Source organism: Gobio gobio, assembly GCF_949357685.1.
Source record: "Gobio gobio genome assembly, chromosome: 17".
Lineage (NCBI taxonomy): Eukaryota > Metazoa > Chordata > Actinopteri > Cypriniformes > Gobionidae > Gobio > Gobio gobio.
Genome location: NC_137110.1, coordinates 6,381,703 through 6,408,808, shown reverse-complemented (window position 1 = coordinate 6,408,808; position 27,106 = coordinate 6,381,703). Strand labels below are relative to the sequence as shown.

The following is a 27,106-nucleotide window of genomic DNA, read 5'->3' as shown; positions in this document are numbered from 1 at the left end:
CGCTATTGTGAGAGATCCATCTACAAACATCTGAAAATCTTCATATTTATGCTAAGAATAGTTTGACTAGCTTAAAACGAGTCACTTTTAACAAATGTTTTCATTTGACTTGGCTTGACAGCAAAGCAAATGAAACGCTAATCTTGATTATGGAGACTTCAAAACTTTGTGCCAGAAAAGTCCACACTTGTTAGTCCCAGTCTGCCCGATTTGTCAACAATTAGTTACTGAAACTATTCTCAAGTTTGTCTCTAAAGCTTTTCAGTCAGACGCAATTAAAACCGAAAACAGCACAACTTCTTTCTGTAGTTTTTACTGCTTTCTATCAGACATCCTCTGCTTCTTTGACATCAAAGGTTATTTCCTTGTCTGTCTGGAGTGGATCTCAGAAGACTCGTCTGGGTCTTGAGTACTTAAAGAAGCACCTTCACCCTTCACAGTTCTCATTGTCTTTGATGTGGGTCCGGTTCATGTGGGCAGAGGAGATGAACACATTCTACACGGCTCTATCATAACTATCAAAATCATCTTCTTTCCGTTTATTTTCAACATTCTCTGATTTTTTAAAAACAGTACATTATATGCAATATGCAAATGTTTTAAACAGAATTGTTTTAATATAGTCCCATGACCTCACTGCATTGCAGGCCAATCAAATGACTAAGGGGGTTTATACACGGCACTGTTTTCAACTAAAAATAAAACGGTTTATGTAGGGATGCACCGATATGAACATTTTGGCTAATACCGATAATTCTTTATATTTGAAAACCGATATATTGGATTGCAATTTTTGAAAGCCTGATTACAAAAACAAAAGTCTCACCTTTTAAAAGCCATGTCCCAAACACACAATTATAATGTAGCTTTAGCTTTCCTGTAGCTCAAACAGTAGGAGTGTGGCGCTAGCAATGCCAAGGTCATGGGTTCGATTCCCAGGGAAAGCAAGAACTGACCAAATGTAAAATGTGTATCTTGAATGCAATGTAAGTCGCTTTGGATAAAAGCATCTGCCAAATGCATAAATGTAAATGTAAATAATGTTCTCATTATGATTTTATGTAGCCTATATGACAGAATGTGCTGCACGTTGCACTGAACTGTATTTTTCTTTCTTTTTGAAGTGATTCCTATCATATCGGTCCAATAACGAGCACATATATCGGCTGATACCGATATGGTGGCCGATATATCAAGCGTCCCTAGTTTTATGCATTTTGTTTTTTGGGGGGTTTTTACAGATCCATGAGAATGGGGATCATTTTGACAACGTTGTCGTCTGTATGCAAAAAACACGTGTCCACCCTACAAAAGTGTTAAAGAACACTTATTAAGAGGCCATTTACAAGACACTGTTTTCAACTAAAAACTGAAAACTTATTATGTATTTTGGCCATTCATTTACACGACCATAGCATTTTGGGGGCCTGAAAAACACAACACAAACTTTTGAAAACCGATGAATGATACCGTTATCACCTCTGTGTAAACTACAAAAACAGAAATTTGTGAAAGTGGTGACATCTTGCGCATGCGTTCGTGTTCTGTCTATATGCGTGTACGGTTTCTTTACAAAGTGACATCGCCAACTACTGGCCTGGCATGAATAATACAGCGTTCACTGTAAAAAAAAAGGGCACAGTGTACTGTATAAATGTGAAGGAATTTTCCGTATCGTTTTTTTTAAACAGGTGTTTTACCTGTATTTTGAATTACGCATTACATTAGGTTATGTTTTATGGGTTAATGGACATTTTTGCTAGAAAATTACCTGTACATTTTCTGTTTTTTTTGGCAGATCCATGAAAATGGGGATCTTTTTGAGAACATTGTTGTTTTTAGGACATCATTGTTGTGTAAATGGACCCTAAAGGTTAAACATTTTGTTCGATGTTGCATCCAATTTATGCAATGCATTGGAAATGAAAGGTCAAGTCCAGTGCCTTGCATTGGGATACAGTATCCCACCTGTTTTTTAAATGAAATAAAAAGAAAGACCCCCCCCCCCCGAAATGTTCAGACCCAGATGGCACGGTTTCCTCAGAATGACCCAATAACAGTTGAGTTTGCTCAGTGTCTGGATTGTAAAGTGCTGCAGATGTTCAGCTGGCATTATGGGGACTGAGGGATAGTAAACCAGAAACAGAACTTCAGCGTGTCAGGAAAGTTGCTGTTCAACATTTTGGTCCCTTTATTTATGTTATCACAATTCCAAGCAACAGAACCACCATGGTCATGAAATCACCAGCTCTACATACCACTTTGCTAGACAAATAAATGATAAATAATCATTAAAAAATCAAATACACATAGAGAAGTCAAACAAAAAGCAGGCAGTGAATTCATTAAAATTCAAAAAGATAAAAAACTAAAACATATCACAGTCCAAAAAAAGAAAAGAAAAAGTGCCATAACATTTGTTTTCAGTGAAACATTCATATATTTGTCTGCAAAATACTTTTCAGCAGTTCAGAAATATCACAGTCAAGTCACAGTTTTCGTGCAAAACTCTTGGATTTACAGTTAAATTCACTTTTTTATCACACTGAAAACATGTAGATGCAGAGTCCCGAAAGCTTGAGGAAAAGCTTCAACCAATTCTGGTTTAGAAAAAAAGTTGTGTTCAGTAGCCAGCCGTTTATTAGTCAAAATGTAGCTCAGTGTTCCTGATGTGCATCTCGTCTATGGTTTGGTGGCAGTTCTTCTGTTTAATGTGAGAATATGGCACTTCAAATCAAACGATGCAACAGGAATTACAAATACTGTGGGGTAAATCTCACAAAATACTTTTTTTTTTTTGCCAACAATTAGGAAATGAATGATCCTAAAATAGCCTCTTTTTTCTTGACGCTCAATATAATTTTTTCTTATCCAGTAGGATATCATTATTTGTGAGATTCACCCTTGGAGGTAACAGACATATAAAGTGCAAATGACAAACAGAAAATACTTTAGATACATTTCTAATCTTTAAAGTTCACTGCCTACTAGAAACCAAAATGGCAACATCTATTTCTAGAAAGAACAAACACTAAAAGAAAAGACAGAAACGGCAATAGAACAAATATTACCCAAAACGTCCAACTTTCGGAAATCTTTATGCTGGTCTGTAGGCGAGCGGCGTACGCGAATGAGAAAGCAGGCAGAGTGAAAACTCACCGAAGGGAGGAACCACAAAAATCATCAGAATAACAAAAATATCCGTCTGCAAATTCGCTTAAGCTTTGTTTTGATTTTTTTTTTGTTGAATTTTCTTTAAATCTGTACAGAGCTCGGGGAAAGTCTATTTGGTTGATCCCAGCTGGCATGTAGAAAGAAGCTTTTTTTCACCGTTGTTCTTTACATTGATGGGTAACATTCAAGGCGTATAGCTAAAAAGGAAAAGGACTGTACAAGATCACTTCACGGTCCAGGATACACGCTCGGATGCTGGACATTGACAGAAGAAGAAAAAGAAATGGCAAATAATGTTTTGTTTTATTTATACAGTATTTTACAGTGAAGGGTTGAACTTTAGTTTCCTGTTCTCATCACAGAAGCTCAGAGGAAAGCCTGAACGATGAGTTTGTGATGAGATGAGATGTCATTCTGAGGAAGAAGCCAAGATTGCTTTGCTTGTTTTTTCCTCTTCTTCACCTTTCGCACGTTCAGAAGGCGTTCAGGCTCTCCAGAGCCACCTCGTAACAGAATTTGTACTGCTCCTAAACAAAAACAGGAGTGATAGCAAAATGTCATGAGCAGTTCAAAGGCTGACATTTTCCCTATAACCCCTGCATTAATAATGCAGTATGATCATTATACGGTCACTTTTATTAGAGGAAAAACATCTGCTTATAATGGAGAAACGGGGTCAGCAGCCATACATAGTTGATACATTTTCATTACACACCGATCCTAATATTGTGTTGGTCCCCCTATTGCTGCCAAAATGTTTTTATTCTGACACCTTCCTATCAGAACCAGCATTAACTTCTTGAGCAGTTTGAGCTCCAGTAGCTCGTCTGTTTGATCAGACCACACGGACCAGCCTTTGCTCCCCACGTGCATCAATGAGCCTCGGCCGCCCATGACCCTGTGGCCGGTTCACCACTGTTCCTTCCTTGGAGCACTTTTGATTAGGGCTGTGTATCACCAACAATGTCACGATACAATACGTATCACGATATGGATCAATTTGGAATTACATTTCTTTTGAGCAGAGTTTAGTAACAGTATTACCTGTTTATTGAATAACCAGTGTTAGAACAGTTGTGATAACTGAAAAACTATTTAGTTTTTGTCATAAAAAAAACTGAGTTAAATGAAATAAATATAAAACTTTGGAATAAACTTAAATAAACTTTGGAAAGGCTTGGTTCAATATTGATTATTTTGGATATATATCAGGTACAATACATGGCAAATTTTGGAATGTAAAACAAATCTTGCGATAAATCTATAATCATATAAATATTTTTTTAAATATAAACATTTAAATGGTGGCTGTCATAAAAACTTGCCAGATTAATTCAAACATGCATTAAATATTGAAGAACATTAAAAATAACAAATATATGGAATATGGTGCATATATTTAGCAAAATGCTCCTCTCTAGAGTAATTTTTTCTGGCTGACTAATGAGTTTATGGACACTGGATATGTTTTTTTTTAGGTAAATGTGACGTTACATGACATTGAAGCTGTTTTACTGACGCCTTTCCGCGTTTGAAACACTGATTGAGCGATTCCATGTGACATGATACGGGTTTCGGGAAGTTGTACTGTATCTTTTAACACAAGTTCAGATGTTCATTCATGTTTATTTCGCGCTGTTACTGATATTAAGTTTTAAGGCGGAAGAGAAGATCCGTTCACGTGCGCTGCGCGCGGCCGCTTCTCTAGAGCTGAGCTGCGCCAAAATGTGATATCACAGCGCCAAAACGGTATTTATGTTTTTGAATTTCGTAATAAAATGGACGTAATTTGAAATCTGAGACTTGTTTTATATCAATAGCAAGAAAGCAAAGAGTATTGCTATTTAATGGATGTGAGGTTGCAATGTTGGGTTCATTCATTAACTGAAAACCTCTTCTCCATATTGTATGTCTTGCACTGCTGCTCGCGTCGCGTTGATTACATTCAAAAGCACACAGTATTGATACGGCAGCTGCTGTATCGATACGCACATCGTCAGGAGTTCGTGACGATGTATCGTTGTATCGATATTCTGAGCACAGCCCTACTTTTGATAGAGACTGACCACCGCAGACAGTGTTGGTTTTGGAGATGCTCTGACCCAGTCGTCGAGTCGCCAAACTCGCTCAAATCCTTACGCTTGCCCATTTTTCCTGCTTCTAGCACATCAACTTTGAATACAAAATGTTCACTTGCTTCCTAATATATCCCACCCACTAACAGGTGCTGTGATGAAGAGATAATCAGTGTTATTCACTTCACCTGTCATAATGTTATGCCTGATCGGTGTACATGTGTGCGCACACAGAAATAGGAATGTTTAGCTAATGGTTTGTCTAGATCTTTATATATATGTATATGTTTTTTTGCAAGAACGGATGTAATTATTTGTATAGAGACAATAATTTTTACATTTTGCATTTTCAAATCCTCCCCAACCAATCCAGAACAAACTCCTTTAGAAGAAATTAATTAGTTAAAATTCAAAATAAATTAGTTAAAAGTATATTGGAAAAATATTACAAATAAATAAATACTAAAATTATTAAATAATCGAATAAAAATAATGAATACATAAATAATACATTCCAGTTCTTTCTGTTATTACTTTTTTAAGAGGCTGCACTCACAGATAGGAAATTATAGCTGCAAACATATTTTTTATGTGAGAATAATTAACCCAAAAAATCACAACAAAATGTATTTCAGATAAACAGATACATTTCCTTTCCAAGCCCGGAAATCTCAGTATTTCCAGGTTTTCCATGGGTAACCTGACATTAGTTCTATTTTGGTCCAGGTTCATATCAGATGCACAGCTGTGGAATTGTTGAGTTTTCTCCAGTGGAGCGAGATGTTTCGGGTGCAATGAGTGGAAAAGGTACAGGACAGATGTCTAACTGCGTCTGCATGGCCTCCAATTGGATGCAAGACGTTCTTTCAGAATGGCAGAAAGTGCAGCTGTCTGTCTCCGGGGTTTGAGGTGAACCAATAATTACACTCTTTTTCTGTCTCCGAGCGACGGAGAGCAGCAGACGAGCAGGCTGAGGAACTGTTGCTTCAAGTGGAACTCTCATCAGGACCGCCAACAAACTACCTGAAGATATTACCATTCCACAGCTTTCATCTGATCCACACAAAACATTAAACCTTCCCACTGGAGGACACCTGTGATTGGGACTAGTGTAGTGGAAGCCAAATACTTGAGAATGACTAGCAAAGAGGCAGCAACTCATGTTAATGGCTGACGTAATTAAAAATAAAAGCGATTTTGAAAAGTTGCCAGCTACCGCCAGCGATTTTGATGAACATCTTGTTGAATTAATATCTGAACATGCAATATGTCAAAAGAAAGAATTGAAAGAACAAATTGTTTTATTCATGCTTCATGCTTTTTTTTTAATCAACACTTGAATGTGGGTAAGTTTCATAAAAAAAGCAACATTTTGAGCAAAAAGCTGAGAAAATGTAGACTGGGTAAATCCAGCCTGATCTGTCGGCGATTTGATTTCGCCCTGCAACTCAGTCTGGAAACCTGTACATTCATTTCTACTGCTTCTGTTACACTTTTCCGGGATCCAATCACAGACTGGCTTATCCACCTGCCGCGCTATCGGCGGGTTTAACACGATGACGGATAGAGAAGCCCGTTGATCGCGCCTCTTGTGGTCTGATTGGTTGAAGGACTATCTAATTGCGTACAGAGTCATTTAATTTATGCTCGTTTATCACGCCTCTTGTGCAGGAGAAAATACATAAGACTCCCCGGACCAATGTTCAATCTTAAATTGAGCTTGGTCTGGTGATAGACAGACAAGAGAAAATCATGCTTTTTTGTCAAATATGACATCTACATCATATTCAGAACGATAATCAAAACACAAATGGAGTCCATCAACACCCCCAAAGCTTCACGGTCCTATAGCTCGTCCTGGGTCGACATTTCATTCAGTAACATTAGGCCGTTTTGATTTAGATCGCATTATTTTACATACGCATATGATTACATATGCTATCGCTTGTTTCTGCTTCTTCTCCACATGTTTTGATCAGGAGATTCTGTACACTTTCAGAAGATGTCATAGCGCCCCCTACCGTATAACAGTGAAAACACGGAAAGCCGGAAAATTACATCAACGGCGGAGAAAGAGTTAATATGTCCAGCCTATAACACACTAATTTCTGGGATTGAACCGAAAGCATAGTGACGAACAGCAGATATACTGTAGTTACAGACAGGTGTAGCTCACCATTGTCTCCACCATGTTGGCTTTGTTGTTCCTCAGTGTCTTTACTGTGTGGAACACGTCCACGATGTTCTGCTGCTGGATCATCTCACAGATGCTACAGATGGCACAAAACGTCCCGCTGCGTCCTCCACCAGTCCTGAAGAGATCGACAACAACATGCCATGAGAAACAAATCACACATCCCATAATGTCACAGATAAGCAGAGTTAATATCCCATAAAATAACAGCTTGGCTTGTGCTACATTTCTGAAGACCGTAGGCCTCACAGCTCTAACCTTAAAGCTGAAGTGGCATTTTATTCTCATGTTAAAATAGTTCCTCGTGTCCCAGTGTAATGTGCAGCCATCCGTAGGCTGATTCCCTTAAAAAATACAAAAGTTGATGCCTTATTACGCACAGTTTAGAAGAATAGTCTTTACCAGAACTGACCGAGGGTTGGTATTTGAGTCTGGAGGACATTGCAGAAATAACGTTCAATCAAATAACTCCCACTGATCACAAGTCAGCTTTACACGATTAGTATCAGTACAATAAAGTGAGACAATCACACAGAGAATCATCTTCAAAGTGAATCGTGCGCTTTGCAGAATGTCAGCATTACTGTGACATTTTTAAATTATTTCTCAGGGAAACTGCTCTGCATTCAACAGCTGAACGTTTTTGACAGTGATGGGAAAGTAATGAAGTTGTCAGATCTTTTGTATCTCTCTGGCTTTAATTTGTGACGGTGATAAGATTGTCCTTGGCTCAAAGGCTGTGCGGTTTTATCCTTCAGTCCTTTTAAAGCTGCAGTTTTAATCTACGGTTCTGTATCGACTGGTTTAAGGTGCACACAGACTCGGATGAAAAGCTATGAAATGCACATCTTGAATCATCGAAATCTGCTGTATTAAACTCATATGAGCTACAATAAATTCATACATATGTCAAAAATCTGTACATAAATTGTACAATTATGATCAGAAATGCATCGTATTTCAGGGTTATACTGTACATATAACATTGTTGTATTAGTCTTGGTTGGTGAAACCCTGGACTAACCCTAATGTTTATGGGTTTTTGCATAATGGCTTTGTGTTGTGGAGGTCACACTCACAGGCAGTGGACCACCGTGCGTCCATCGCCTCCGTCATACTGCTCCTGCCACTTGGCCAGTCGTCTGACCAGCTGCAGGATGGAGCGTTTGGATAATGGCGTGTCTCTGTACGCCGGCCAACCAATGAACTGGAAATGCTGGACCAGCCGGTAGCCGTCTTGAGGCTGGAAGCAGAACAGGAGACATTTTGAGAACATTTATCCAGAAGAGATTAATGTCATTAAAGCTTTCACTTCATGATCAAATCAATTGATGGATGTTGACTTTAACATTTTAGTTGTTTCTCCAATTGACCTATCGGTAAGCCCCGCCCTCCTTAGTTACTGTTGCTAACTCGGACAAACAAACGGAGTTGCTATATCTTACAATGACAGCTGTCAGTGTGAAAACCTTATCCCAAGATGTTTTTGGACACAGAATGTAGCGTATACCCTGTCAGAATGATGGCCAAACTTAACTGATGGTTTATCAATCTTTTTATTATGTCCTTTTTCACTCCAAAAAAATCAGCGTAAGAGCTGAACAAACAAAGCATAAGAAGTGCGCATTAACATCTCATTCAAAAACTAACTCTCTCCGTTGCATTAACATACACAGCAAATTACACAAAAACACTCAAACAACTAACAGTAAACAAACATATACACAGAGCGTATGACTTTTCGTGGGTGCAGTTAATAACTGGTAAACTTTGTATCTGCAAAACAACTCCGATAAACTGCGTGCGAGCTCTTCCTTTCACTTGCCGTAGACTATAATACCCATCAAAATAGGAGTCCTCCTTAGTTAGACAGATAATGTAGACCTTAAACATATCTAAAATTAAATTAATTTACATATAACCAGTTTAATATGGAGAGACACTGAAATGTAGACCTTCGTGTTTTTGACCTACAGTGTTACATGACGTGAGAACAGTTAGTTATTACGGTTTGTATGTTAGCAGGGACTTTAATTGTAACTTAATGAGAGTATGACAAACAGAAAATCCTCTCAGGATCCCTGGAGTCAGTGTTATAGTACCTCAGGCACGACATTTTAGCATTTTTGTAGCATAAACACCATCAAACCGATGAGAGCTTCGGATTTTCCAATGTTTCTCTATGGCGCTGAAACCTAAAGATGTCTGAGTTCTGGTCCCAGCGCAACTGATACTCAACTGCTATTGGCTAATCTGCGTTCGAGGGGAGGGGCTTACCGATAGGTCAATTGGATTAAAGAAGACCTTTTACAAAGTCTTGATTTAGTTGTTGGGCTCTACTAGAATAGGCTTTCATGCTTGAATGTTCAAAAACACAATTTTCACATATTCTCCATTGTTGCAGCTCCTCTCTTCCCAGTCTGTCAGTAACGCTCTGTTTAGTTCCGGTCTCTATGAATCCCTCCTTCTGAAAAGCACAATGTGCTCTGATTGGTCAGCTGGACCAGTGTGTTGTGATTGGTCAACCACTTTGAGCGTGTTTGGGAAATATCACACCCCTTACTGTAACCATTTCAAGTTAGCGCAACTCAACCAGGCCCTGTCCCCCTTTTTTTTTGCATATGCTTTGGTCGGGAATTATGTAAATGAATTATATTGTGACGTGTTTGTTAAACTTAAGACTACGGCGTTTCAGGGAGCTCAGAAACAGCGACACTGATATAGAGAATAACTCCCGATGGTGTGACTTTGCAGATCTTTTTCATGCTCAAAAACAGCAACATAATAGGTAGGGCTGGGCGATATGGCTGAAAACTGTATCAAGTATCGTTCGATATCGATAATTCTTGATATTTTTATGACCAATTTAAAATAGGAGCAGGAGAAAAGCTTTGAGAGCGCAAGACCCCATTTTGCTTGGCGGTGTGCATGTCAAATTTTATAACTTTGCGAGTGGCTACACAAAAGCATCTAAATCAGTTGCTTATATTTGCAAAATGAGCCCTTTTAATGAAAATAAAGATCCATGTTAATAAAAATGTTCACGAAACTAGAAAATGTTTAAGAGTTCTCCCATCCACTTCTGTTCTAATGTCCCAAGTAATACTGGGTTTTACACAATGCTTTAGTAGTGTGGTTTTGGTAAAGTTTACTAAAGTAAACATTGTCACGTTTGTACTTCTTCTCACCACTGTTTCCTGATGGTTTATAGATCAATTAGTCATTTCATAGAATAGCACAACGTTGAGTATAAACACCTTCCCAAACGGACGAGGCGCGCACACGCAGTCAACGGAGGCTCGCGCTGCGGAGCCAGACGAAACTATAAACAAGGCTTAAGGTGGTAAAACAAGTTTGTGGTATTTCCAGTCTTGGTGGGGACGACGGTCTTGCATAATTTGCAGACGACATTGGTCTGACTATGACCAGACGTATAAAATAAAAAAAAATCAACAATCAACTGTTTTATCAACATTTTCCACTTATCACTCCATGCCGTTTCTGTTACTGAAGAATCCAGTTACCAGAGAGTGAGTGCTTTTGTTCATGCAACCAAACTTGCTTCGCTATCTCTGGTTTCTTCCGACAAAGAAAAAAAAATTGATATCGATTACGTGTCGTTATCATTTTATCGCACAGCCCTAATAATAGGTTCTCTTTAAATGCATCAAATTGAGACTTTTGTTTACTACTTTTCTGATTGTTCTTCTGAAAAAAGATCTCAGAAAAGATCACAACATGGTCTTAAGTCTGCAATCCTTTAGAGATCTCAATACGAGCTCAAACATTTCTCATCAGTCATCTTCCTAGACCAAAATGATCTGAGCTGCTATTCACATACAGTAATCCTAATGGATGGACTCCTTTATGTTTTGTTTTTTTTATCTTTACGCATTTTAGGAGAAACATCAGTTGATACTTAAATTAAAAAATAACTGAGAACTCTGTTAATTCTTTATGAGCTTTGAAAGAGCAACCTTGGGACAATAAGCAACTGCAAGCTGGCAAACGATTGTATGCATTTTGTCTGAATATATAACTCTCACACTAGCTCCAATTCTTGCAGTGACACCAAAAAGCAAAAAATAAAACATCAAAACAGAAGGGAAAGCAAACAGAGACGTCAGCTGGATACTACAGTCAGACCGGATCAGCTAAATGAGAGTCATATTACACACAATTTGCCATCGATGGAGCCATTTCATGGCAAATTTGTGATGCTGTGGCACTTATTTATTTTGTGCCGCTATGCTGCGCCGGCATTGATTAGCTACCCGGTAAACCTCGCCTGTCACCAGCGCTTAAAGAGAATGAGGGGGAAGAAAAGAGAAGGGAAGCAGGAGGAGGCGGGATGAGTCTTCTGTAACGTTTGACGCTTGGAACACGTCAAGCTTCAGTAATGACTGCTAATGTGCACCAACAGAACCAAAAAGAAAAACGACAATGTGCTTCTATCAGCTTTTGGCAGGATGGTGGTCAAATATTCATGTGCTTTTTGTGCTCGTGCACACGTGGCGGGCGCATGGGATGTGCTGAGTGTTGGAATCATGTGGATTGAGAAGGACTCGTGGCCCTTTTTTTGGCTTAATGCAATTTCTCACTTCACTAACTCAGGGTCATAATCTCAGCTGCTGTTGATTTACTGTCGCATTAGGAGTCAAATCAAAGTGACTTAAGTGAATTTTTATCTCTTCTTGAGCTGTAGGATTTCTGCTTTAAAAGCGGGTTTATTTTAGGGAGTCACAGTAAGGATGGTTTGACACAGTGTATATAAGGACATATATGGGGGTTCAGAATGGCTAATCTGTTGAGGTTCATCATCTGAAAACCAGAATTTTTTCACCCAGTTCAATGTGGTGGTGTTTCAAAGTTTCAGATTTTAAATGTTTTAATTTTTTGGTAATGTCAGTACTTGACAAATGGTTTTGATACTGATACTAACAGGAATAATTTGATCATCTTACTGTCGCTATGGTTTCCTATTCAGGTGAACGTGACTTCTGTTCACAAGCATTTATTTAGCAGCAGGAAAAATACACACTTACTTTTAAACTTATCTTGTTTTGTTTGCTGATATGTTGTTTTTTAAAGTTCTTTATGAAATTGTTTATGGAAGAATTTAGTCAGTCATTATCACAAAATAAAGGCCAAAATATAATCAGAAAGCAAAATGAAGAGGTGTTTATTTTTTATGTAAATATTATATATGTACAGTGAGGAAAATAAGTATTTGAACACCCTGCTATTTTGCAAGTTCTCCCACTTAGAAATCATGGAGGGGTCTGAAATTGTCATCGTAGGTGCATGTCCACTGTGAGACATAATCTAAAAAAAAAATCCAGAAATCACAATGTATGATTTTTTAACTATTTATTTGTATGATACAGCTGCAAATAAGTATTTGAACACCTGTCTATCAGCTAGAATTCTGACCGTCAAAGACCTGTTAGTCTGCCTTTAAAATGTCCACCTCCACTCCATTTATTATCCTAAATTAGATGCTCCTGTTTGAGGTCGTTAGCTGCATAAAGACACCTGTCCACCCCATACAATCAGTAAGAATCCAACTACTAACATGGCCAAGACCAAAGAGCTGTCCAAAGACACTAGAGACAAAATTGTACACCTCCACAAGGCTGGAAAGGGCTACGGGGAAATTGCCAAGCAGCTTGGTGAAAAAAGGTCCACTGTTGGAGCAATCATTAGAAAATGGAAGAAGCTAAACATGACTGTCAATCTCCCTCGGACTGGGGCTCCATGCAAGATCTCACCTCGTGGGGTCTCAATGATCCTAAGAAAGGTGAGAAATCAGCCCAGAACTACACGGGAGGAGCTGGTCAATGACCTGAAAAGAGCTGGGACCACCGTTTCCAAGGTTACTGTTGGTAATACACTAAGACGTCATGGTTTGAAATCATGCATGGCACGGAAGGTTCCCCGGCTTAAACCAGCACATCTTAAGTTCTCCATTGACCATTTGGATGATCCAGAGGAGTCATGGGAGAAAGTTATGTGGTCAGATGAGACCAAAATAATTCCACTAAACGTGTTTGGAGGAAGTAGAATGATGAGTACCATCCCAAGAACACCATCCCTACTGTGAAGCATGGTGTGTTTTTCTGCACATGGGACAGGGCGACTGCACTGTATTAAGGAGAGGATGACTGGGGCCATGTATTGCGAGATTTTGGGGAACAATCTCCTTCCCTCAGTTATAGCATTGAAGATGGGTCGAGGCTGGGTCTTCCAACATGACAATGACCCGAAGCACACAGCCAGGATAACCAAGGAGTGGCTCTGTAAGAAGCATATCAAGGTTCTGGCGTGGCCTAGCCAGTCTCCAGACCTAAGCCCAATAGAGAATCTTTGGAGGGAGCTCAAACTCCGTGTTTCTCAGCGACAGGTCAGAAACCTGAGTGATCTAGAGAAGATCTGTGTGGAGGAGTGGGCCAAAATCCCTCCTGCAGTGCAAACCTGGTGAAAAACTACAGGAAACGTTTGACCTCTGTAATTGCAAACAAAGGCTACTGTACCAAATATTAACGTTGATTTTCTCAGGTGTTCAAATACTTATTTGCAGCTGTATCATACAAATAGTTAAAAAATCATACATTGAGAGACAATCTAAAAAAAAAACAATCCAGAAATCACATAGTGGACATGCACCTACGATGACAATTTCAGACCACTCCATGATTTCTAACTTGCAAAAGTAGCAGGGTGTTCAAATACTTATTTTCCTCACTGTATATAAATCACAAATCGTCACTGTCGGGCGGAAACCTTGTTTCTCCATATTTCGTCATTTTTCTTTTCATAAATCATTACTATTGGTCACCCTTTACGGGTTTTGCAAATATTTAACCAATGAAAAGTATTAAAAAGAGCTAGTAAATAAACCCCATAACTCATTGGATCCTCAAACTGTCAGTCAAACCTCGTAACTCCACCCGCCTTAATCTTCAATAATATATATAAACAGTTTATTAAAAAAACCCGGTGTTTTTTAAATTTCCTAAAAAGTAGAGATATGAGGTTTCTACCCAACGGTGACGATATATAAAATATATTCAAATAGAAAAAAGTTATTTTAAATTATTACTGACACCTTAAAATAAAGTGTAACCAAATATTATTACAGTGTAATTATATATTTAAGTAGTGTAATATTAATGTACTTTCTATAGGGTTAGGGTTTGGTTGAGGGTTAGTTGCATGTAGTTATGCATTGTTATTACTATGGTAAGTACATGTAACATATGTAACAAGGACACTGTAAAATAAAGTGTTTCCTAATATTTAACAATATTACTGTTACAACTGTATTTTGATAAATAATAATAATAAATGCAGACTTGGTGAGCATTAGAGACTTCAAAAACATAAATCTTACAGACCCGAAACATTTGAATTGTAGTGTACATATCAAGTTTGAAGGGAAAAAAAACACTGACGACGCTCTGACAGACCTGATTGGAGCCTGTGGATCAGTATAGGATCAAATGAACACATTTCTGCCTCAGTCACGCAACTGAGTCCCAAAGAGCAATTAAACATCAACACCCAAAAGTCCCTTCCCTGTGCACTGACCCCACTTACTCGTGCCATGTTGCAGATCCTAAAAATGCGATTGATGATGTCCTCGTCAATGTCAGCGGAGATGAATTCGACCTGAATGGGGCCGTAGCAGCAGGAGCCTTTCTCCGGCCAGTACTGCATGCAGAGCTGCAGCGGGGGCAAGAATTACAGCAAATAAGCACACTGAACTGAACTTCACATCCACACAACGTGACTCAATAATGTACTTAGAGCTCATGAGGCTGAAATCTACAGAGTGCAGGAGAAATAGAAATAACTCAATCATTTTAAAGTCCACTAATCGGAACTCAAATTGCAGCGCGCCAAAGAAATCTGTTCCAATGATCCCTCACTTACTCACTTAAACTTAAATGAGTCACATCATGAGGAATCACATTTCCCTTCATCTTCTGAGATAAACCCGTTTGTTATGCTATGAAAATATACTGTAACTTTCAGAACTCAAAGGAAAAGAACGGAGAACTTCAGACCATTTATTGAAACTAAACAACCGAATCATTTCGAATCATTCACATTTCTGACAGAGACTAAAATGCAGACAATGGCGGAAACCATACAAATAGGTTATGTTATTATATTAAAGAGTTATATTAGTTATATACACTGTATCTTTCAAATACACTACCGTTCAAAAGATTTTGATGCTCCCTGAGGCAGAATTTTATCAAAAATACAGTAAAACTGTGAAATATGACAATTTGAACTATTTGAATATTAAAATGTAATTAATTCCTGTGATCAAAGCTGAATTTTCAGCATCATTACTGCAGTCTTCAGTCACATGATCCTTCAGAAATGCAGATTTTTAAAAAATTGGAAAACCAAATTTTCAGGATTTTTGATGAATAGAAAGTTTTAAAGGACAGCATTTATTTAAAACAGAAATAATTTGTAAAATTATAAAGTCTTTACAGTCAGTTTTGATCAATTTAATGCATCTTTTTGGTACAAAAGCAATTGAAAAACAGTAGTGTATATTTTATATTCTATATCATTTAGGTCACACTTAAGATTAGGTTAACTATGACTTGACTCAATAAACTCATAACTACTGCATATTAATACACTGAAAAAAAATATTCGTTGAATTTACAAAAAAAATTATCGTAAGTGGTCGCAATCAATTTATTTGATCTCATTTTAAACAAAAACACATGCAATTCCCATAAAACCAATTCATTTTTTTAAAGTAAAATCAAAAAACTAAATTTAAATAATTTAAACGAGCACAAATTAATTATGCTTAATTTAATCGGGCCATAATCATTTTTTTCAGTGTAGTTCGTAAGGTAGTTGTTAAGTTTAGGTGTTGGATAGGATTAGGGATGTAGAATATGGTCATGCAGACTAAGGCATTAATATGTGCTTTATAAGTACTAATAAACAGCCAATATCCTAGTCATATGGATACTAATAAGCAACTAGTTAATAGTGAGAATTGAACCCTAAACTAAAGTGTGACCAATATTTATAAAACTGATATATGCATAAAGACTTTTTGTTCTTGATTGCATTTTTGGATCAGTCCTTCTTTTTAGATTGAGAATCATCCATGAAAAAGCAAGCCTACACTGAGGAAAGCAGACCCTATCATCCACCACAAGAAGTGCAATAGAAAACAAATGGAGGCGAGGGTCAAGTGCTTCATGTACCTGCGCAGCGTCCATTTCATTCAGCATCACAATGGTGGAGCAGTTGTAGTCGAACACTAGCCTCCAGAAGTCAGCCACGGTGTTGGGCAGAGGGTGCTGCGTTACGATGAAGGCCGCCGGCTGTTTGTGGCTCTAGAGCAATCAATAAGAGAACAAGTTAACTCTTCCTTCCAGCACTGAAGATATGCCCCGGACCCAACACATCCCCACGTGCCTCACATGTGTAATGACCAAAACTAAACGGAGACCTGCAGAGGGACAGGAAGCACAGAGACTGAGTGATAACCTTGCCAGAGGATTCATTGACATGGACAGCAGAGGCTCACACACACACACACACACACACACACACACACACACACACACACACACACACACACACACACACACACACACACACACACACACACACACACACACACACACACACACACACACACACACACACACACACACACACACACACACACACACACACACACTGCTACCGTTCAATTCATTTGCTGCTTATCTCCTTTTTTTCATCTTGTTGTTCTTTATCTGAGGTGCGTGTCTTCTGTCTTGATTATCCTTTTTGGATGCTGGTTTATGGTACGAGTGTGATTATGATCTGTGTGTGCAGATTACGGAGATGTGATCTAATCTTGTATTTGTTAAATTGGCTTGTTTGTGAGATTGTCACTGTGTGATCTCCTGGGCGTTCTGCTCCGCTTACCTGGGATTTGTAAGAGCGTACTATGGGAAGTGATGTAATATAAAGTGTTTTAGTTATTACTATAAAAAATCGGATACAACGGGGCTAAAGGCACCCCGGGGTAAAAGGCACCTTTGATTTTATTTTCCTCTAAATCACTAGATGGCACAAAAACTAACCGTAGCACTTTCCAAAACATCTGCTTTTCAAGATGCACGTGGAAATGTGTCTGATCTTTGAACAAAACATAATAAAACAGCCCAGCTTGCATCCTCATACATTTATAAAATTTTTAAACAAAACAAACCACTTTTTTTTAACACAAAATCTGTTGCTCCATCAATGTTCAATACAAATATTTTCTACAATCATACACTATGGGAGTAGTGAAAAGCACATTTTTTAACTTCCTTCTGGTAATTTAGCTTGTCCTAAATGCTCTTAAGTAACATTGGACCATTCAAAAATGATTAAACTATGTGAGGCCCTACATGGCAATTAGGTATTTTATTGCAGATATGTAGCTTTTTACTTGTATATAGAGTAGATTTATCCGTTCAAGTTTGACGTTTCCATATTAAAGGCACAATATGTATCTATCGCCACTAGAAGTCGCTTATTCAAAACAAAGGCGTAGCTCAATGATGCCTTGATTTCGTGGGATCCTGGGAGTTGTTGTCTTCATATTCATAGGCAGAAATCATATTCATGGGTGAGCTGATGTATTACAGATGTATTAGCGTTACTGTAGTATGAAGCAGGTGGAGCTGAGCGAGGCGCTGGAGCGATTGCTAATGAGAGACGAGAGCAGTGGAGCTTTTATTCTGTCAGACGAGCGCTTCCGCTTCTTCTGCTCGTGTGTGTGGGGGAACGCAGCGCTGTTTTATCATATTACACACATTTGAGTGTGTTAAAGTGATGTTATAATGCTACTCTGTGCGTTCACTCTGCGCTACTATGAGACACTTGTTCACACTGCAGTGAGCGAGATCATATTAGGCGGTAAAACATGTACTCGCGGTAAATCAACAACACCAGATTCTAGACTAACTGTGTAAAACCGGAAAGCGAGGGTAACGCGGGTATGATGTCATTAATAGGTGACGGTTAAAATAGCTTATTTCTGTGGATTTAAACATTCTTGGAAACATTTGGGATGATGTAAGTACACAAGTCAACAAATTATGTAACACTGCTTTAGTGTTTTTTGGATATTTTAATCAAAAGAATCTTACATATTGTGCCTTTAAATGATTTTATCGACTCAAAGCCCCCTCGTTGTTTTTGTGCCATTACATTATAAATATCCTCATTGGATAGTTCTATTTGTAAAAATATATCGCTCTTAATGTATCTTCAGTGTTTTGCTAGCTACTTTTTAGTAGCTTATAGCTAACTACCTTTTAAAAAGAGTATCTTGACTATAGTTTAACTACTTTAAATTACGAATTTAAACAAAGTTTTACGAAGTTCAGAGGCAGCCACCAGCTTTTTAATTGGAGTCATCATGAAACAAATGGCCTGTTTATTCCAGTGTCTTAGAAAGGGTGTAAAATGGTCACAAATACCTAAATTATGATTATACCGTTATACCATTATAACTGGGGAAAAGATATTACCCAGTCAAAGTTCAATGCAGCTATACTAAATTTTTAAACCATGTTTCCACCGCAGGAACTTTCCCCAGGAACTATAGACTTTGGGCTGGTACTCTGTGTGTTTCGTCCGCAGGGAACAGGGTCTAAATGAAGTTCTGGGTAAAAAATGTCCCCCTCAGAAAGTCCCTGCTCACGAGGTAGTACTTTTTAAAATATCAGGAACTTTCGGGGGTGGGACTTGGGCACAGAACATGCTGATTGGTTGAATTCACAAAGCATTTCATTTCTACCGCCAATTTTAAAAGTCTGTTGCGGTGCGTGCAGTTGTTTATTTGAATCAACAATGGAGCTACGTGCGATGGACCGACGACGAGGTTCAGGCTTTATTAAGCTTATATGCGGAGGAAAAGTCGCGCCTACGTCACTGGACTAATTTGTATCATTTTCAGAGTACTTTAGAGCTACAGGTCAGGGGAAAAAAGTTCCTTGGACAAATTGTTCAGAGTAATTAAAACAATGCAGGCCAGATGACCTCTAACAAAGCTATCAAACTTACGTCCATCAGCGCTGCATTGATGTAATTGCTGGACTCGCCGTCAACAGAAATGAGGAAAGGCAGGCAGCGGTCTACCGCGAGGACGTCCATGCTGCGGTTCTTATCGTGGTTACGCGGGAGCAGACCCACGCTGCAGTCCTCTGGACGAACACGCGGTGTTACTATATTCAGAGTCTGAGGAAGAAGACATGAAGCATACACCTTTAAAACATAGAAGAACAAACTGCTCTCAAACATAAAGCTGCTCTTGCTCTTACTTGGGGGAAAACGGTGCATTTATCAAACCAATTCCCCTCGCACTGCGGGTCCAACCACAACCAATGAAAATATTTTAGTAAACTGAAGGTCAGTCATTACTTATGTATAAGACACACTGAAGAACATAGAGACATTGAGAGAGATGCAGATGGAGAGAGAGAGAGAGAGAGAGAGAGAGACAGACAGACAGTGAAAAATGGCTTACAAGAGAGAAAGATGCAACGCTAGATAGAAAACGAAAGATCTGGGAGGAAAGAAAGATAGAAACATATTCATCATATTTTATGAGCCACCTCACAGATCTGAAGCTTTGCTTCCCCTCAGATGGCAGCAGCTCGCTCATTTCACAGGGAATACAAAACATAAAGGCACCATGAAAAGAAATAGCTCAGCTCTGGGCTTTATGGGGCTCTAGCAGCTCGCCAATGGCTCGTAAAAAGCCCCTTCTCCCCCGACGTCTGAGTCACCGTGTCTTTACTCACCTGCCTCATCTAAATGCATTAAGGACGCCACCACGCTTTGCACATTTACTTATTTAAAAGCACTTTGAATTTAGGAGAAATCATGATGAAATCACACCAGAGAGCTTGATAAAGTTGTTAGAAATAGCCGCAAGGGCTTCAGCCATAATACAGTACTGCCAATCGACAGCAAAAACCTTGGAGGATTCAGTAAATTAGGCCTATGTGTGGGCTGCTCACTGACTAGTTTAAGAGCTGCAGGAACATGAAGCTTTAAAACAACGTATGTTCCAACTGTTTAAGATCTCTTCAGTGTCTCAATTGTTCCTCCTTGATTGTAATGAGATTGAATGACAATATTCTGACAAGCTAGGTTTCCATCCAAATATTTCTAAAGCAGATTTTAAGATATTGCATAAAAAATGCTGGATGAAAAGCCAGGATGTTCCAAAAATATTCATAAAACATTTATGCGCTCAATTGGGGTGGATTTTTTTTTTCTTCTAACAAGAAGACATGAGCATAAACTACACTGGGAACACATTTACTGAATAAATCCCTCGATGCACAACAGAAAACTCATGAGACTTTGCCTCAACAGAGGATCTGATTGGATATCTGGACCAAATTCATTGCACAGTATCTCAAATGTTGGTTTGCTCATTCTCAAATGCCTTAACCAAAGGTTTTATGCGATATTCCAATTTTAAGTTAAATTTGCAAGTTTGGATGAAAAACAGACTGAGCTCAAATCTGCAATCAAAAGTGAGAGATCTCAATATGAACTCAAGCGTTTCTGGTCAAGTTCTAATAAGACCAAATGATCTGAGCTACAATATTTACAATATTACAAAGCTACAATATATTACAGAGCTACAATATTTACTGTTTTAGGTCTGTACTTTTACTCTATGTCTACAATTGTCTCATTTGTGTCTTCTGAGCTAAGAAAGAGAACATTTTTCATAATTTTTAATTGTTTTTTTGGGGGGTGACAAATACCAAATTATCAGAATTTTGTTGAATCTACTGTATTTACATTTTAGAAGCTATAGCTAAGGAATAAACAAACAAAGCTACTTTGGTAGAAATGGTGTATCGTGGGCCATTTGTGTGGATTTCTCACCTGAAACTCATCTTTGATCTGGCTGGAGTTGGTCTGAGGGTCCAGTCTGCTGATGTTGTAGTAGATGGCTCTGAACTCACACACTGGGATAGCCGTGTTCCCACACAAACACGCTTCCAGAATGGCATCATGCACAAACACATACTGCTCCTGCAGAGAGAGAGAGACAGATCAACAATTACAAAAAACACTGTGGTACAGTCATGGTAATAGATGCTTATATCAAGGTGCTTCTGAAATTCACTACCACTGTGTGTGTGTGTGAATACATATAAAGTTTCTTTAATCAGTTTAAGATTTAAAAGTAAAGTCAACCATATTGAAAGCACTTTTAATTATCTCACTGATTGTAAAGGATTGTAGCTGCTGGTAGCTAGGCCACATGAGAAAACCTCCCTTTGGCATTTTAGCGCACATTTTTTAATAATAAAAACAATAATCACAGCTCTAAAATGATTAAGGGTTTGATTTAAACTTTACATCTTCAAACCAGCCAATCTACATAATTCACGAACATCAAAACGCATACGTTTCAAAAGCCCCGACTCAAGCTGAGCGAATGCCGCACAGCGTCATTGCAAACCATCAGGGAAATCTGGAGTCGATACCCCTCGCAGACGTTCGTATGGAGGGAGCAGTGCATGAACATTGATGCATGAAGCGCAGTTTGCTGAAGGGGAATGACTCCTGCCTCAGGGATGTTTTACATGGATTTAAGCGTTGCAGCTTCTGATGCTAAAGACCCGCGGCGACAGCAGCATCCCTCGAAACTGCTTCAACTGCTGCCTTAAAAAATGAGATCAAGGGGGCTCTCAAACAGCGTCCCCATCCTGCAGCTAATATTAAACTCCTTCCTAAACCCCAGCCACATATATTGGCCGGAATTATCCAAATTTTAGCTCAACAATGCCTCCGGCTTAAAGGTTTGAATGCTAATGTAGGCCTTTGATCCACGCTAAGCTAAAGTCAAGCTGAGCTGACCTCTCGTACCTATTACTCCATAACCTGGTGAGCACTCCTGCAGAAGGCGGAGGACAAAAGACGAGGAAAAAGCCTTTTAAAAGATTAATTGCTGTGTGTTGTGTCCGTGGAGGATTATCTTTGAATGGAGCTGCAGGCTGACACAAAGTGCCTCCCAGAAGCCATTATCACCACCACTGTGTTTAGTCTTTTAAAAGCATGCTGTCCTCACCGCAAATATGAGTAATATCAGAACAGATCGAATGAAACAGCAACATGTTATAATATAATATAAAGATTTATTTTAATTGTACATTTTATCATATTTATACAATTAATATAATGTTATATTATTTATAATAATAGTAATTTATTATACATAATAATAATGATAATAATTGTACTAAAGAATTAAGTACAACAGCAAAAATGTGAGGGTTTTTATGTCAAATGTTTTATGTCAAAAAGTTTTTTTTTAAACAGTTAACACTATTAAAAGTAAACCATTTAATAATTTATACTTGTGGTGTATAAATATTGCTTTGCTGTATTTTAAAACTAATTTTCATACACCACTAGAGGGCATGACTTTAAATTCCAATATTCAGTGAATTCTGCCTGTCACAGTCTAGGCGTTCTGGCTGTTTTGATGTTATAGTGTGGAGATTAATGTAGGGGAAAGAAAGGTTATCTAAGTTTTAAGTTGAAAATAGATGGCTTCAATATCCTCTTCACAGACTGGAGAGCTTAATAAAAGGCGATGTGAGTAAGCGAGTGAGGTTGCAAGCGTCTGTTGGGGGGACGAGTTACGGAATCAGATTACTTTTTTCAAGTAACCAGTAAAGTAATGCATTACTTTCAAATTTACACAAAATATCTGAGTTGCTTTTTTAAACAAGTACCGCAAGTTTCTTTGTTTTCCCATTTATTGACGGACTGACAGCTCTCATGTCCTCATGTTGAGAGAGATCAGGAGTAAGTGCGGCGGCGTTGTGTGACTAAATGTGAGCAGGCATTTACTCATCTCACTTGTACAAAAACAGATTCATTATTACTCAAAATGAATAAAAACAGTGAAACGCAAACTCAGAATATTACGCAAACCTGCAATAATTAAATATGTTAAAATACACAAATATACTTTATGCATTTAATTTACATTTACATTTATGCATTTGGCAGATGCTTTTATCCAAAGCGACTTACATTGCATTCAAGGTACACATTTTACATTTTTGTCAATTCTTGCTTTCCCTGGGAATCGAACCCATGACCTTGGCGTTGCTAGCACCATGCTCTACTGTTTGAGCTACAGGAAAGCTCGGTGAGATTTAATCTCACTTTATTATCCAATGAGTTTGCTGCTGATCCAATTCAACCATACTAATAACATACTAATAATCAAAAACAGCTTTCATATTTGCATTTCTTTTTTCTGTTTCTATCGCTGAAGTAAGAATGTTGAACTTTCCTGCGCCCTATTCTTCTCTGATCCAGAATGGCGGAACAGCTGAAAAGTTTGTTTGAGCTATGCCCACTAATGTACAGATGTGAATTTGCATTTCCTTCAGCTTGAGTTTTATTCATTTAACTTCTGGGGCCAGATTTACGAACAGCTCAACACAAACCCTTTTTTGGCGTTAAAAAAGTCAGGATTTACTGAAGACACGCAGTGAAAAATGTGAACTGAAAAGTCATGGACAGAGTTATTTTTGCGGCTGATCTTATTGCATATGTATTTGTAGGAGTTTCCCTTTCAGATGCTAAATTTATGGGAGGAGAGTATTTAAATTAATCATGCAAAGTGATTTACCACTCTTTGCGCTCGTTGATGTACTGGTGTTTGCACTATTATTTACCGGCCAAAAAAGCACGTCTTAAATCAGACGCTAATTTGCTTGGTAACTTGGTAATTCTCTTGGTAGATTGTGTTGGTCATTATGGAAATGATCCGGCTGTGTCTGAGTTCTTTAATTTGCTCGTCTTCAGTAGATCACACGCAGAACTTTTCACTCCCATCGGCACTTTTTTGGAAATGCGCTCTCACGATAATTTGCCCTGTTTAGTAAATCTGGCCCTTGATGGTAAAGGGCCTTCACATTTGCTATAAACAACATTTTTTTTGTTATTAAAAAAAACAAAGCATGCCCCGCCCAGGTGAGTAATGCAAAAGTAACGCAACTCATTACTTTCCATAAAAAGTACCTAAGAAACGTAATTACTTTTTTAGGGAGTAACAATATTGTGATGCATTACTTTTAAAAGTAATTTTCACGTACAATAGGGTCCCACTTTATATTATGTGGCCTTGACTACTATGTACTTACATCAAAAAATAAGTACAATGTACTTATTGTGTTCATATTGTATTGCAAAACACTTTTGCTGATGTTGAGGTGGGATACGGGTAAAGTTAGGGACAGGTGTGGTGGGATGGGTAAGTTTAAGGGTAGGCTCAGGTGTAAGGGAAGTGTCAACAGTGTAATTATAAATCTAATTACAGATGTAATAACATGCAGGTATTTGTTTTAAAAATGTAAGTACAATGTAAAAACATGTATGTACACAATAAGTGCATTGTATCAAATTATTAATTTAAATGTTAGTACATTGTAGTTAAGGCCACCTACTATAAAGTGGGTCCTACAATAGTAATAGAGAAAAGCTTAGTAATTTAGTGAATAATTAAGAAAGTAAACTAATGAATCATTTATCAAATGAATAAATGAAATGAGTGAGTGCACAATCTGATTGCATGAATGACCAGCTCTGTACAGGGTCATGGTCAGACAGCTGTTCAGGGCTGCTCACCTCAGTCTGGACCATGTTGACTCTCTGTGAGCGCAGCTCTCTGATGCAGTTGAAGATGTCCACTACACCCTCACTCTCTGCCATGTCCAACATAATGTCCACTGCAATGAAACAGCCTGTTCGTCCAGCACCAGCACTGCGCAAAAAACACAACAACAGGCTCATGTGACGCTTCTAAACGCAAGGAGAACCTTCCACCGGCTCCCATTTCTGATGTAAGACTACATTGTGATGGACAGGACAGATTTCAATTCTCATTTTAAAATATTAAATGAAAAGACAACTTAATATATAGTATATTAATAAATAACAGCATTCATTTAATAATGTATTCGTTGTTATTATCCTAACTGAAAAGCAAAAATGCATTTGGTTTGGTGTCATGGTGGAGACTTACCATTGGGTACTATAGTTTTATATAGTTGTGTGTGTGTGTGTGTGTGTGTGTGTGTGTGTGTGTGTGTATATATATATGTATATATATATATGTACACACACACACACACACACACACACACACACACACACACACACACACACACACACACACACACACACACACACACACACACACACACAATTGTTCAAAAGTATGGGGTAAGATTTTGAATAGAAAAATAATACTTTTATTCGGCAAGGATGCATTAAATTGTTCAAAAGTGACAGTAAAGACTTTATAGTGTTAAAGTCAACACTTTATAGTGTCAAATAAATACTTAATTCAAATAAAATATATTTTTTATATATTTATATTTAATAATATATTTACTAACCCCAAAACCTAACCTACAAATGTTTTTGTATTTTTTTTTTTATGTGTTTATGTGTATTCATTCTTCTCACAGGAACTGCCCGTCTCCACAACAACGTACATGATTTAAGGTTTCACTGCTTCTGGAGACATTCGGTCCTCACAACATGGGTAAAACCTGACCCACACACACAACACATTCATGAGGCTGAGATTTCTGCTAGGATCCAAATGTTAGGTGTTACGAAAACAAGGTTCTGGCAGACCAAGATGCTTGTGTGTGTGAGAGAGAGAGAGCGTTTGGACAGAAGATGTGCCATCAGTCACTCCAAAACGACTCACAAACACACACACAAATACAGAGCAGCTCCACGGACAGATTGGCCGTCACTCACAGTGATTAATGGTGCGAGTGGTAAACAACTGACAGAAAGAAAGCAAGGGACGGAGAGGGAAAGAGACAGGGAGGATGTCCTTTACACCTCACGTCCTCAGTCATTCATTCACTATTATTATCATCCCCACATTGCCATAAGATACTAAGTGTTCATAAGTTCAATGTGCTACATTGCTTTTAAAGGCACAATATGTCATTTTCGATCATTTGAGTTCATATTAGGCGGTAAAACATGGTACTCGCGGTAAATCAACAACACCAGATTTAAACAATAAGACTGTGTTGAGCTGGAGAACAATCATTAGTTTCTGTCAAAATAAAATCGAGGGTAACGCGGGTATGTCACTGATAGGCGACACACTGGTTAAAATTGCTTATTTCTCTGGATTTTACTAACCCATTCTTGGAAACATTTGGGATAATGTAAGTACACAAGTCAACAAAATATATAACATTGTTCTAGTGGTTTTTGGATATTTTTCATCTTTACACAATCAATATAAACGTAATATTTATTTGCTCTTTAAGGAATAATACAAACACAAAAGGAGATGTTTAGTAGAATGTCTTGGCTGCTCTTTCACATACAATGGAAGTCAATGACAGACACTATCGAGCAGCAAATACAACAATAGAGCTTCATAAAAGCACCATAGCAGTAGTCCACATTATTCATACACTGCAAGTCCTCAGACGTCATATGATAGCTTTGTTACAGTCCAAAATGTAACATTATTCACTGGTAATCTCCCCTTCCACTGTAGATCTCAAATGTGATATGCCCTTTTGTAGAGTACAGT

General features: G+C 38.2%; 1 protein-coding gene across 1 annotated transcript in view; it reads right to left on the bottom strand.

Annotated features, from left to right (window-relative positions):
• Positions 1-2,159: 2,159 nt before the first annotated feature.
• ptprt (protein tyrosine phosphatase receptor type T) overlaps positions 2,160-27,106 on the bottom strand; it is a gene marked incomplete at its 5' end in the record, with an annotated part of 383,008 nt that continues 358,061 nt past the window's right edge. The window contains 8 exons of the mRNA XM_079841650.1: positions 2,160-3,701; positions 7,426-7,561; positions 8,523-8,686; positions 15,043-15,168; positions 16,695-16,826; positions 19,543-19,716; positions 21,388-21,537; positions 25,159-25,294. Coding sequence (XP_079697776.1) covers positions 3,648-3,701; positions 7,426-7,561; positions 8,523-8,686; positions 15,043-15,168; positions 16,695-16,826; positions 19,543-19,716; positions 21,388-21,537; positions 25,159-25,294 — 1,072 coding nt within the window. The 3' untranslated portion in view covers positions 2,160-3,647. The remainder of the gene's footprint in view (positions 3,702-7,425; positions 7,562-8,522; positions 8,687-15,042; positions 15,169-16,694; positions 16,827-19,542; positions 19,717-21,387; positions 21,538-25,158; positions 25,295-27,106) is intronic.